Source organism: Chelmon rostratus, chromosome 1 (assembly GCF_017976325.1).
Source record: "Chelmon rostratus isolate fCheRos1 chromosome 1, fCheRos1.pri, whole genome shotgun sequence".
In the NCBI taxonomy this organism is placed as follows: Eukaryota; Metazoa; Chordata; class Actinopteri; order Chaetodontiformes; family Chaetodontidae; genus Chelmon; species Chelmon rostratus.
Genome location: NC_055658.1, coordinates 12,004,386 through 12,019,109, shown reverse-complemented (window position 1 = coordinate 12,019,109; position 14,724 = coordinate 12,004,386). Strand labels below are relative to the sequence as shown.

At 39.9% G+C, this 14,724-nt stretch overlaps 1 protein-coding gene across 4 annotated transcripts; it reads left to right on the top strand.

Annotated features, from left to right (window-relative positions):
* Positions 1 to 220: 220 nt before the first annotated feature.
* Positions 221 to 14,142, top strand: tgfbrap1 (transforming growth factor, beta receptor associated protein 1). 4 transcript variants are annotated; one of them, XM_041942905.1, is made up of 13 exons: positions 221 to 431; positions 1,625 to 2,335; positions 3,201 to 3,395; positions 5,188 to 5,342; positions 5,546 to 5,628; positions 5,927 to 6,107; positions 6,221 to 6,381; positions 6,902 to 6,959; positions 7,060 to 7,203; positions 7,481 to 7,624; positions 8,526 to 8,685; positions 9,540 to 9,988; positions 11,019 to 14,142. In XM_041942905.1, the coding sequence occupies exons 2-13, from the start codon at positions 1,639 to 1,641 to the stop codon at positions 11,205 to 11,207; spliced, it is 2,616 nt and encodes an 871-aa protein (XP_041798839.1). In that variant the 5' UTR covers positions 221 to 431; positions 1,625 to 1,638; the 3' UTR covers positions 11,208 to 14,142. The 4 variants fall into 4 exon arrangements, with proteins under 4 accessions (XP_041798839.1, XP_041798832.1, XP_041798847.1 ...); XM_041942898.1 differs by having other exon boundaries at positions 1,620 to 2,335; XM_041942913.1 differs by having other exon boundaries at positions 221 to 435; positions 1,620 to 2,335.
* The last annotated feature ends 582 nt before the right edge of the window (positions 14,143 to 14,724 follow it).

Below are 14,724 nucleotides of genomic sequence, written 5' to 3'. Positions count from 1 at the left end.
TGTGAGAAAATGAACTGTGGATTTCAGAATTTCAGTGTTTCGAAAATCATGATTTACTCAAAGTAAATTTGTTATATGAAGATTATGAAACTTGCCACATGAATACTGCAGTAAGACATTTGAAGAAGTCAGTTTAACATGTGTTGATTCATCGTGAAACTTCCCTCCTTGCTAGACAGTCTTGAACGCAACCCTGCACCACCTGCAACCACCAGGAGTCCAGTGCAAATGGGCGGCGTTTTATACTGGACAGGGAAGCCCTAACGCAACCATTTAAGCCATAATTCCCGCTGTCGATGAGGCGGCGACCTGAGCACCATGGCTATATTAATGTTTGACTCTAAATATATGTCGTGGCCGCTGTTTTTGGAGTAGTAAGGCTCGCCTGTTGGTGGTGATCCGGCCTGCCGTCCCGAGGGCTGTCAGTAGCGGTAGGTACGCTTGCTAACGCTAGCAGCTCCAGGAGGAACTAGGGAGGGAGTTGGTGCGCAGAGCATCATCTCAAGGGAGGGGAGGCCGGTTGGAAATAAGGTGCTTCTCCTTTGGACCGACATCCCGTACTTGTTGTAACGTAGCTTTAGAGCTTAATTGCGCGTTATCAACAATCTTTTCTGTAGCCTTATTTAAAGTCTATCGTTGCGTTTGTTAGCTTGCTAGCATTGCCATCACTGGGGTACTGTTGATTGAAGCTAGCATTAGCTCGGCTAGCTGACTCAGAAGCTACCTAATCAATTCATAGCCAACCACGACTTCGTGCATGATTAATTTAAATTAGCCCACGAACAAAATATTCCAACTCCAAACAGCCAGTGTGAAATGGCGAACTTTGTTTTGCCAACGTTACGGCCGTTAACCCTGGTGGGTTTTGCAAGCTAGCTCCTGCTAATGTCATTAGCTATTACCACTTGAGCAACGTTACATGATAAAGTATGATAGCTAATTGTTTTCCAGAATTATTGAAAAGTAACCGTGGCTAGACTCACCATTACCACTTATTTAGAAAGGTGACTTACGAAGCTTAAATACTTTAACGCACACATGAGGTTTTGGTAAGCATTACAGAGTGGTAGGGAAGGAGCTAAGTTGCCATAACATGACAGACTTTGAATCTATCTAACATTTAAAATGAACAAGCACCCATTTAATTTAAACATGATCAATTATCTCTCTGACCATAGGCGCTAAGCCATAAGTAGTACTTTTATTCAAGCATCACACACTCCCTAGCCCGTATGTAGGCCGACAAGACAAGACTTGTTTTGTGGAAAGGAAGAACAGTCCAAAACGAAAGAAAAACACACAGTTTAATAATAAGTGGATAAATTATTTGAGCTGTCACTTTAATATGTTAGAGCCCAGGGGAATATTTTGCCCAACCAACACTCCAAAACCTGATGTGTCATTATTCAGAAGTAAATCAGTCAGAAACAACTACAGTTATGAACTGCCTACATGCAGGATAGGACACGCCCATGCCTCAGTATATTCTATTAATGAACTGTTATATTGCCAGTGACTGAATAATTTATTGCAACAAAATATTTTGCAGTGTACCGTCATATTGATTGTTTTAATTTGTCTGCAGTCTTGTTGATGCCTGTCTGTTTTGTATCATCTAGTGTAGATGCCTTGGCCGAGATGAGTGTGAAGGCTTTTGAGCTAGTCCCCGCTGTGGAGCGAGATCTCCTCATGGGCGACAAGGCTCGCATCAACATCGAGTGCATTGAATGTTGCGGAAAGCACTTGTACATGGGTACCAATGACTGCTTCATCCACCACTTCCTCCTGGATGAGGTTACTTCCTCCAAAGGGAAACTGAGTTACTCGGCTCAGAAGCTGCTGCACAAATATCTGGGCCTGAAGAAACCAGTGGCTGAGCTGCGTGCTGCCTCTGCTTTGGAGCGTCTGATAGTGCTTTGCGATGGAATAGTGTTCCTTGTCGATATGGTGACACTGGAGACTGTGCCGTCGGCAGCAGGAGGTGGAGCCAAGATCAGAGGTGTGACGGCGTTCTGCATTAATGAGAACCCTGTGAACGGTGATCCGTTCTGTGTGGAAATGGGTGTGCTCTCCTCCAAGCGGCGGACAGTGCAGATTTATATGGTGTATGAGGACAGAGTGCAGCTGGTCAAAGAGGTGACTACTCCTGAGCAGCCCTGTGCCATCAGCCTTGATGGTTACTTCTTGTGCCTGGCCCTCGCTACGCAGTACATGATTCTGAACTACAACACAGGAGCCTCCCAAGACCTCTTCCCTTACAACAGCGAGGAGAGGAGACCCATAGTGAAGAGGATCGGCAGGGAGGAGTTCCTCTTAGCAGCTCCTGGTGGTCTGGGTAAGTCGGGACAAAAACAGGGTCTTTGTAGAATTCTGTTCTCTTAAAAAAGGCCTTAAAAGGTATCAAACAGTCTTATATTTAATTTACAAAGGAATACTTTTTCTTCCCTGCCATAGACAGGAACATTATTTATGGCTAATGAATTGAGTGTTTCAGTCCTCACCATCAGACCTAGTAAGCAAAGTCACTACTACAGTACTGCTAGCTACAGTAGCTAGAAAACTCCTCAACTCAAAATAGTCAAGTGTCCGGGTTAGCAGAAACTTAAATTATTCAGTTTTTTTTTTTTTTTTTTGCTGGTTGATCCTTTCATCAACACCTATCTGGGTCCAGGTCATGTTAATTGATTAATTATCTGACTAAGAATTATGCATTCTGGGAAGTACTGACAAAATGTAATGTCCCTACTGGTTCTCTGTCATTCTTTGATGTGTATGACTGTGAAAAAGGTACTACATTGCATTCTATGTGGTATTAAGATGGTGATAAAAAGTCTTAAATTTAATTTAATTTTAATTTGGTGAAAACTGCAGAAAGCTTGTAAAAGCATTGGCAGCTTTTCTTGAATTTGATTTTGTACCTATTTTTAACAGTTTCACATGTAATCAATAATTATAGATATTATTTCTTTTTTAATTTATCATTTTTATGAAAGGATGTTGTATTATAAATGCTTTTTACATTTGTTTATGAATTGTCCAAACAGGCTTACCTCCATCACACACCACAGCTTCACAGACTGTGCATCTGCTGTTTTTGTTTTTAGTTTTTGAAAAGCGATGAGAATTTCGTAACGAAAGACAATGTTTACATTACACATTCCTGTTTGTCCTCAAAATTGTGTCTCCACATCCCCCTCCAGGAATGTTTGCAAATGCAGAAGGGGTATCACAGCGGGCTCCAGTCAACTGGTCAGAGAGTGTCATTGGTGCCGCTGTGTGTTTTCCATATGTGGTTGCTTTGGATGAGAGCTTCATCACCATCCACAGTATGTTGGACCAGCAGCTCAAACAGACCCTTTCATTCAGGGATGGACACATTCTGCAAGACTTTGAAGGTATCCTCACTTCCTGTTTTCTTAAGGAGTTTCAAGCTACGTCATCTAATCAAACCAACTATTTACAAAAAACAAGATGGAGTGATTACCTAATTGATGCCCATTCATTCAATCACTCATTTAAGTTGTAAGAGGTTTAATGGTCACAAGGGGCAACAAGCTCAACTATGTTAGACATTTTTTAATACCTGGGTTTAAAAGAATCCTCCACTGATTTAACATTGCACTCTTATAGCGTTGTTGAACTTGCAATGGGCAGTTCAAAAAAGACATATGTCTGTATTCTATACGTCCTTTTTCCTTGTCACAACCTGGCCTGAGAGATTTGAGATTTGAGTGTGATGTTCTCGTAGTAGCTAATGTAGCCTGGAGCCATTACGCACAAGCAGAGGTCTCATTTTTCACCTCACACCCCCAGGTTGTCATCTCTAGCCTCAGCTGACTCAAATGACTTCAGGCAATTTATCAGACTTTGTTCAGCTCCCTTTGGAGTCATGAATGAAGGCTTTGTGCATGTTTTTCTTTTCTTCTTCCATGCAGTAGTACTCCCTATGACCTGTAAACAGACTTTAACATGTAAAATTGGTTGAGTTCCCTTTTATATATCCATCCCATAAAGATTATAGAAACCTGTCATCTGACCTCAGTTATTAAGTCATACAGAGACGGAAAGAGTCATGTATGGCTTGCTGGACTGACAAACCAAAACCTTTTAGCAGAAAGTGGCTGAACGGTATGTAGAGCTGAGCACTCAGGTCTTGATTCTTAATGGGGTCTTGAGCACCAACCTTTTTTGTATTACACATAATCTTTCAGTTCAGTGTTAGGATAAAAATATGACTCAACAGAGCTGTAAAAAGTAAGTAACTAAAATGATGTTAAGCTCTGGGCAGGTGCAGAATGGAGATGTCAGGTACATCACACGTCCTTATAGTTGGTGCTGAGAAACTGAACCAAGCTCTGTGCTCACGCTGAAAACCCTGTCAGAAGATTATTGATTATTATTTCCTATTTTATACCTCTGGTTTGCCTGCAGTCATTGAAAATAATGAGAAATAGATATGAAGCTGTCTCTGTCCAGAGCCTGAGACTGTTTTTTTTGCCTTTATGCCATTTATAAACCAACTATAATGTGTTGCATTGATGAAATCAATGAACGACTGCAGAGAAAACGAAATGACATTTCTGCGTGCAACAAAAACATTTTGAACTCAGAATTAAAGACGTTGGGTTGAAGGTTCTTTCAAGTAAAATACTCAATGTCTATTTGAGTCCTTCTTGTATTTCTGAAAAAAATTTCTCCACCGGCAGCAAACCAAAAATGCCGTCCACTCTCTGCGTGCAGTCAGCCTTTTACTGGCACGTGCAGTCAGCTGTCAACCTGAATAATAAAAGGACTATTTCGCCGAACAATGAAAAAAATATGAATATATGCTAAATAATAGGTAATTAAAATATTAATCAAACGTGGTTAATGTGATTTCTGCTCCTGAACCTGCATCTTTACGCAGGATAAGCTGTCATCTGTGAGCACTCGCGATGTTTGTTTCAAAACGAACAAACTAAAATAAAATGCATTTTAAATAAATGCTCAATAATTATTTTCAGGAGGGATGAAAGAGCTGCATGCGGCTCCGGAGCCGCGGGTTGCGGACCCCTGGTTTAATGGATGTTCTGTAGGACACAGGATTAAAATTTAAGTCCATTGGTTGTATATATAAAAGCCACTTATGGGTATTTGAGGCTGTTTGACAGTATGTAAGTCCTGACCTGTGAGTGTTGTGTGTTTTAGGAAAGGTCATTCTGGCTTCCACTAAGGCAGTGTATGTCCTGGTACCCCTGCCACTGGAGAGACAGATCCAGGACTTACTGGCCAGTCACAGAGTGGAGGAGGCACTCATCCTCACAGAGGGAGCACAGAGAAATATTCCCAAAGACAAGTTTCAGGTAACAAACTGTGTTGTATTGATTTTTATGGCATTGTGTGTGATTAATGGGTCATACAATGATAATGGTATCATCAATAATCAATGATACTATGATAACTTTGCCTTGACAAACATCTTTAAGCTATTAATCTTAGCTGAATCACATTATTAACAGTATTTTTTTAACCGAAACACATTTGTTTCATATATTGTCACTTTCAGATTTTGCACAAAAGAATCCTCCAGCAGGCAGGTTTTATACAGTTTGGCCAACTTCAGTTTCTAGAAGCAAAAGAACACTTCAGGTAAGAATCTGAGGGTGCTTCTACACCTAACCCGTTTGGTCTGATTGAAACAGGCCCTGGTGCATTTGCCTGGTTAGTTCAGTTTGTTTGGGCTAGTGTGAAAGCTGGCAACTGAACCCTGGTGGCAACCAAACAACTAGGAAATTTTTATTAATTATATTATTTTAACAAATATTGACGATGTGGCACTTTTAAGTGTCTTGTGTTTTCTATGACTGTTCCTCTATTTTCTGACCTTTAGTTGTTGATTGCCTCACTCATGAGCAGTTTTTTTGTGCTCTCACCTTTATATATGCAGGAAGGGTCAGCTGGATGTGCGAGAGCTGATATCACTCTACCCGCTGCTGCTGCCAGCATCATCTTCATTCACACGCTGCCACCCTCCTCTCCACGAGTTTGCAGATCTCAACCACCTGGCACAGGGTGACCAGGAGAAAGTGCTGCTATGCAAGAAATTCCTCATCAGTTATTTGGGAGAGGTAAGTAGAGTAAGAACAGATTTATTCACACAGAATTTTGCTTTGAATCCACTTGTCATAAGTTATGTAATACTGCATATGTGTTACAGACTGTTCTTCATCTCCTCACACAGGTACGAAGCACAGAGGTGGCCAATGGCTGTAGAGAGGATGTGGACACTGCACTGTTAAAGCTGTACGCCGAGCAGGATCATGACAGCCTTCTAGACCTGCTAGCCTCGGACAATGCCTGCCTACTAGCCGACAGCATCCCATGGCTGGAGAAATACCACAAGTATGTATACTATTCATTTTGGTTTGCATTTTAATACACACAGACATTTTAGAGTTTACATCGGTAGAATCACTACTATAGGAATGGACACAGACACACTATTAATCTGAAACAGCATCCACACACAGTTGTGGCTGCAATCTGGATGTGTTGAATGTCATAATTTAATGTGTGTGTGGCAACTGTTTGATAAAGAGTAATTATATTAAATTAGTAGTCTCAATTTGATCATGTATCATGCTTAAAACTGTGGTAATTAGCAGAAAATGAACACTCTTGTGGACATTGTGGGAGTCAGTATAATATTATTAATTATTGTGGTCACAAAATTTGCAAATCCCTAGAGGGACTGTCTGAGATAGGGCATTGTTGGATAAATACTTTCCCTTGCCCCTTGCTGTTAATTACCACCCTGGTAAAGCTTTAGTACTTTGTCCAGTTTAATGAAGCCAATTTAATTACGAATATAGTCTTGAGGGAGAGGCTTTGCTTCATTCAGTGCTTTTTCCCCCTCTCCTAGATATTTTGCACTTGGGCTGCTCTATCACTATAATGGCCAGGATTCAGCAGCACTTCAGGTATGCACACCTAAAATTAGTCTATTATTGGTTCTCCCTGGAGAATCAATGTCAACATAATGTTTAGGAATTTAACATATTCCCTTAATTTTTCTGACAGTTGTGGATTCGCGTGGTAGATGGGGATGTGCAGGACTCCACAAGATCTGACCTTTATGAGTACATTGTGGACTTTCTCTGCTGCTGCTCCAATCTGGACCTTGTATGGAAGTATGCAGACTGGGCCCTGCGGAAGGATCCCACCGTAGGTTACCAGGACCTTACATGACCTCCAAAAAATTAACTGTGCTTTCAGGCAAAGATTATTAGTGCCGGTTAACTTGACACAAGATTGATTTAAACTGGTTTAACAATCATGTAGATTGAATAGACATGCAAAGTACGACAAGTCAAGGCTAGAGAGAGTCACCTTGCAGTGCTTTTTATTTTATATTCTACATGTATTTCCTTCCTGACGGATTGTTTTCTTGTCATTTTTTAGCTTCATTTTAACCTTGCCTTTCTTTCTCTTTTGTTCATAGATAGGTGTTCACATCTTTACTAGGAGACCTGGCAGTAAAGATCAGTCAGAATTGAACCCTGATGATGTCATCAGCTACCTGGGAAAGCACAACCAGGCACTGCTTCTCTACTTGGAACACCTGGTGCTGGAGAGGAGGACACAGGTACAATAAAGGGATAAAATGATCAGCTGTTAATAACAAATGTGAGAGAGTAGCTTTGTGGTGAGACAGAACTGGAAAACCCCGGTATTGGTCTTGGTGTCAACAAATGTCAAGCAATACACACAACCTGTGCTCGCTGTGTTGTGTTGTAGCTGAGCCAAACCGTAACCTTCCTGCGAGGTAGCAAGTGTCCTGAGAGGAATTTCCCTGCAGTGTCAGTTCTCCAAAGTATTGAATTGCATTGTGATCATGGATACATTTACATGGGTTGCAACCGTCTCACTGTTGACCACATTCTAAATATGAAACTGGTCACATGAGACACAGTAGCTCAGTGGCTAGCACTGTCACTTGACTTCCTCACTCAATCCTGACCTGTGAGCTTGGTGAATTAGCTTGCTTTTAAAGGTTTTGCTTGGTGCATAGCAGCAAACATAGAGAGTATAAACATATAAAGTAAGATAAAAAGCAAGCAATGAAGCATAAGTAGAAAATAGAAAATTAGCAAAATATGAAAAGAGGTTCGCCAGAGAATGTGCAAAAATTCAGAATATGCACAATGAGAATATATAAAATGTGTAAAATAGTAATCCAAAAAGGTTTGTGTTATTGTAATGCATTCAGAAAAAAATCCAAACACCATCTTTCTTTTTTAAATTTTCTTTCTTTCTATTTTTTCTTTTCTGGTGTAGTATCTTTAATAAACCGTCAGATTAAGGTTATCAGAAAAATGCTGCCTAAATTTGTTACTCAGAGTACTGACTCAAGTTATCTGAATATTTCAATTTGAAGTCAGCGTAAACATATTATTTTTAGTATAACTGTGTTGAAGGGTTTAGCTGTCTTCCTAATGGAAAGTTTATTGAACTCCGATTGTTTTCTTCCATGTCTGTGGACGCAGAAAGAGAAGTTCCACACACACCTGGCTGTGATGTACCTGGAGAGAGTCTTGTCATTGCTGTCGGAGTCACCGAAGGATGAAGAGAAGCTCACCAGAGCTAGAGAGAGGCTCCAAGCCCTGCTCAGGGAGTCCAACCTATACCGTGTAAAGTTTCTTTTAGGTGAGAAACAAGTCTGAAGATGCCGTTCCACTTTAATGGTTTTGTTTGCTTTCTTTTGAGATGGTTCTGTTTTTGTGTAAACTTTGATGAATGCTGTTGTGCAGCAATTTACCCAGCATTTTGAGGATTTTAATTGCGTTGTAATGACGTTTTAGCTTGTCATTGTACAATCGATAACTGTGTCATCTTATGTATAGTCCACACATGCATGGGTATTTGTCAAAAAGTTTTTTTGTCTTTTTTTTTTTTTTGGCCTTTTGTCCAGATACAAACACAGTTTTAGGTCAGTGAAAATGGAGCATTTGGGAAAACTCTGTCCAGGCTTAAAATATTTGGAAACTCTGTTTGTAGTGTTGACGTGCAGACAGAGAAAACAGAGTTTTTGGCTTGTGATGACAGAGTGTACACCGTTATCTCCTTTGTTTACCATGGCGAAGGTGTGTCATGCCTTTGCCACAGCAGGATCAGACCTCCGTTTACAGGTGGCCTGGGGGTAATAGCTGTTTTTCAGGCTTCTGATTGGCCAACATGGCTTTAGGGACAGGGTTATATCACCGCCTGTTGGTTTTGCATGCTCTCAACAGTGTTTCAGTTGTGTTTTTGTGTTTTCATATGAATGGAAAATTTTTGTTGCCAAGTTAACATGAACCTTTGTTCATGTTAACTTGGCATTAAACTTAACACATATTGTCCGAGGCACCATAATTGTAGTGCAGAGTTAGTGCAGCTCTGGATGTAAAGGCGACAGGACAATGGGGCGTGCTTCTCCAGACTTTGTGACTTTCTTTCAAAATGGCTGAAGAGATCATATAGATTGTAGGTTTTGACTCTTGATGTTCTTCTGCTTTGTTAAGGTAAGACAGAGAACTGTGAACAACTGCTGCTAGAGCGTGCAACACTACATGGAAAACTGGAGGAGCATGACAAAGCCCTTCACATATTGGTGCACAAGCTCAGAGACTTCCCATCGGCTGAGGCCTTCTGTACATGGGCCTCATCTTGCCGGGATTCTGCTTACCGACAGCAGCTATTTCACCTGCTCTTGGGGGTGTATTTAGACGGGAACCAGACAGCAAGAGGTGGCGGTGGAGACATGGAGATGGCGGCAGTGGACCTCCTAAATCGACACGGCGAGGTGTTTGATGCAGCCCGCGTCCTGCGCATGCTCCCTGAGGGCTGGTCACTGCAGCTGCTCCGGCCCTTTTTGGGTCAAGCCATCAGGGCGAGCATGCACGCCCGCCGCACCTCCCAGATTGCGCTGGGGATGTCTCGCTCTGAAAACCTTCAACTGCTGCATGACAGGGTGAGAAACATAATACAAATCCATGCAAATTAGTGAAGTAAATAAGTACGGTAATGTGTTGGCTTTTTACAACATCATCATTTATTAGATTGTGACATTTTTTTTGTTTTGTGACCGAGTTATTTAAAGCACAACATGCCATTAGTTTTACAAAGGGTTACCAAAAAGAAGGGTTAATAATAATAATGATAACAGCAACATAAATCTACATTTCTCTCAATACTTGTGTAATACATAGAGGAATTCTGAGTAAACCAGTAAAATAGTGAACAAGTGAAGTAGAGTCTCAAAGATAAGTTGACAGGAAATTAATCAGCAGGTATTTTTATTATTGATTAATGTTTTTTCCTAACTACAAAGCTAAATATTTGCTGCTTCCTGCCTCTCAAATAATTGGACTTAATGCCTTTCATTGTCATATATGATAGTAAACTGAACGTATTTGGGATTTGGACTGTTGGTCAAAAAAGACAGTAGACAGAAGATAAATGTAAAATGGGCATTTCCACTTTCTATTTAATTGACCATTTCACCAATAAGAGCCAATTCACCAATGGAGCTTTCTTTCTTGGTATGAACTGAGATGTGAAACATTCAAGCACGTCCTAGTAATCAGGTGGAGGTGGGAGCAGATTAGTTTCACAAATACATAATTCTTGAAAGGTTATTCGTGTATTTTACATCAATCTTGTCTAATTTGTTTTCTAACTAGGAAATATAACTTGCTTAAATGTAACATGTCTTCAGGCTACACTGAATTTTAGTTGGTGGGACAGTGGCTCAAGGACAAAATAAACAAAAAGTGCAGAAAAGGGTGTCCCTGTCAATTACCTCTAGAACTCTAAACAGAGAAGAACAAGTATTAGTGTCGTAATAACAGATGTTAAGTGGTTACTTTATATTGTCTTAATCATTTAACAGATTATTCCGTTTTTTCGTGGAATTTTAACATCTGTCATGTGTTGTCATTGTGCTCATTACCACTTTGTCCTGTCATTGTAACTCTAATTTTACTGTATTTTCTCCACAGCTGAAGGAGCGGAAGAAACCAATCTTTGTGTCTGAAAAGAAGGGATGCCACCTGTGCCACAACACCTTCAGTGAGCCGGAGGTGGTGTGTCTGCCAGGTGGAGTGCCTGTCCACACTCACTGTGTCGCCCAGAGAGTAAGAGACTCTCCCACAAAGAGACAGTTAACAAATAGCAGTAACCATACGTGAGACTTGACTGTTCAAACTACCGTGTGATCTGTGATCAGAGGCACCAGACTAAAGCAGGAAGTGCTGAGTTTTTGGATGGCTGAGGACTGCGGGGATAACAATAAGCACAGAACACTCATTACCATAGTAGAATCTGCTATGGGGTTGATGAGGAACACAAAGAAAGTGGTGGGAGTGTGTATGTCTGTGAGAGTGTAAGGAAGAAACAGATGATTTCATCTATTTATTCCTTTGCCCAGTTATACCACACTTTTTATACAAGAAAAAAACAACAACGAAGTCACCCGGCCCTTTAATCAATTTAAATGTATAATTTATTAAAGACAGGCTCCTGTGCTTATCTGTGAGTTCAGTGCTGTACTGGTCATTGTCTTTGCCTGAACAGTTTTAAACCTGAATTTGAGGATCTGCTTGAACAACAGAACACACAATTTTTGAAACCTGTTGCAAATATTTTGGAAGCATGCATTGTATTACCACTTACGGTTCTGGTCTAATCACCTCATATGGGTATTGTATCAATATTGTCCTAACTTGCACATTGCAGTGTTGGGTTTTAATGTGAAATACTACAACGATTCATCAGGACTGATGGAAACTGAGTCTTTTATGTCTGTCTTTTACTCTCTGAGATCTCGTCTCACTGCTGTTTTATTTTCCCCTCAGCCATATGGGCAGTGGATGTTGTATTCACAGTATTTCAGTTGGTGGCAATTTGATGCAACCACATTTAAATTTTGATGCCTTGTGATCAAGGTTATAGTCTCAGTCTCAATGGATCTCAGTGGAAATATTGCGTTGCTCCACTAATAATCAGTGTAACCTGGGAGTCACTACTCAAACTGCATCAATGTCCTGATCAGACTGACCTAAAGCCTGCACAAATCAAACAGTCTTTACTGAGAGTGTCACTAGATGCATTGTGACAGCAAATGTTATGGCTCGGATATAAGTGGCAGATATGCAGATTATCATCAAATCGTGAAAGTCTAGCTTCATAAATTTTGTCTGGTTTTGAGTAACAAATGAAATCAGTCAACAGAGATCTTCGCTACCCGCCTGCCGTCATAGATCTGTTTTGTTTGTTTTGCCAGGCTACATACAGTGATCAAAGATCATTTGAATACTACTTCACAGAACAATTATCAGAAGTCAAAATGTGCTGGTGGAAAACTTGCCATGGAAAGATTTTGTCTTCAGGATGGGCAAGGAGGTAATTTGTTCCAAACATTTGAGTAAGTTTTTTTTTTTCAATTTTCATATGAATGTTACAAGAAGAAAAATTAATTCATTTGTTGTTACTGGCTGTGGGTAATTCAGTTATTTTTTTAACACCTTCCATGTAAGGAATGCAAGTTTTTATTTAAGCTGTAAAAAGGTATTTGACCACAAGATGGCAGTAATGGGTAAAATGTTTAAAACAAATGGAACGAACCACAGGTGCAACATTATGGAAAATACTTTATGGTATACTTTACCATTATTCTATGGAATGTCCAGGATATTGGGGGGGGTTCCGCTTTTTCTACACCACAATCCATTAACACATACGGTGGTCTTGGTTATAAAGGAAAGTCATTGGAAATGTGCAATTAAAATGTTTTTGTAAGAATTCTGAGACAGTGTGCAGCACTGGCATGAGACCACCAGTGAAAGCGTTGGATATGGACGGCGGTGACTTTCTTTCATATTCTTAATGAAATTAATGACTAGCTGTCAAAGAAAATGGTCGTCTTATAATGCATGCACTGCACATAACCCCCAAACCTTTTTTTATGTTTGGAAACTGTGAGAAAACAAAACCAATATCATCAACAGCTTTGATGGCTTGATGCAGCTTTCATAACTGCCTCTTCCACCACCCCCTACCCCTCACCCCCGATGGTGTGCTAGAATTACAGCTTTAACCTTTTCATCCTGACACCCCTCTCAAAAATGGAGAGAAACTGAACTCGACCATATTCTGTCATAATGAAGCCTTGAAATTCTTACAGGCTCGTCAACACAGAACACTTTCGAAATGTCATATGCATGTCAGGTAACAATAAAGTGCAGCTTGGACCTCATAAATGTTTCTCCCAGACAGACATAACTTATTGCAGGAGTGCAATGTGTTTGTGTAGCTAACTTGTGTGAACAGTCAAAATCAGGGACATATTCCTAAATGTCTGCTGTAGGTGATGCTTTGCTAAAAAGTGGTTTATGTCAAACTATTTCACTTTGAAATATTGTTTATCAAGAAGAAGATACATGAATTTCATAACAGTAATGAGAGGGAGCAAAAAAAACATGTGTCCCTCCTTGTCTTCTTTTTCATATTCAACACTTGTTGAAGAAAATGAAAAAGAAAATCTGTCAGTATTTCCTAAATCAAGCCTCCGTGGACTATAATTTTTTAAGTGTGGCCAGTTTCTGAGTAAGACAACAGAAGCAAAAAACAAAACAACAGAGAAGTTTGTCTCCTCAATTCTTTATTTCTAACTCCTTTTCCAACTTTCTTAGACATGTCACTGTTGTGGGTTTTTGCTTGTTTCTCCGGTGCCTGTGCTGTTGATGCTAGCCTTCTGTAATTGCAACCCATTTCTGTAGGGAACTCTGTGCAAACATGGGACTATTTTTCTAACGTGGAGATCTGAGTATTGTAGATACTGCAAGCTTGCCTCACTTTCCATGACAGAAATTCACAGCTTATGCACAGCATCTTTCTGTCCGAACAGTTTAAGTGTAGCTTGCTTAAAAGGCCTCCTAACCATGACTTCAAATAATAATAATAAAAAATACAGTACAGTTGTGTGAAAATGCTAATGTATTTTATATATATATGTATACTGGTATGTATATACTGCATTTGTACTTGTTTGTTGCTTTCTAAACCAATGCCAATGTGGATGGGGTGTACAAACTGTTAATCCGTCCAACTTTAATAAACATGAAACTGTACATGAATCATAGAGTATCAGTTTCACATTTCACACCCAGAAGTAATTCCAGTGTGTATTTTGGCGTGACTATTGTTAGGCGGAAGGTTGCGTTTTCCTCTCTTGTAATAGCGACTGACAATGAAAACTGATGACAAAAATAATTATAGGGAATACTGAAGAGGGCTGTTTAATACGCTTTTGTATTTCATTGGATACCATTTAACTGTCTTCTGAAAGTGGATCAAAGTAGAACAACAGATTTTAATACAAAAACACCATCTCTGACATATTCTATATCACAATTGCAATGGCTGCAGGGTTGTTGTAGTGTTGAGGTGGTGGGGGCACACAAATATCATTTCTAAAAGTGCTGTTCTTGATCCTTTCGGTTTCAATGCTGAAAATAATGTGCTTTATTGCTCACTATAGGTCATAGTTTACCCACTTGAAAATGGATGGATTAGATACCTCAAAACAGGACTGATTTCAAGGGGTTGGGGAGGTATTCAGAGCCTAAAGTAAAATTAGCAATAGCACAATATAAAAATAAGTTATTACAATCAAAACAACTGCACTCAAAATGTCACCTAAGTATA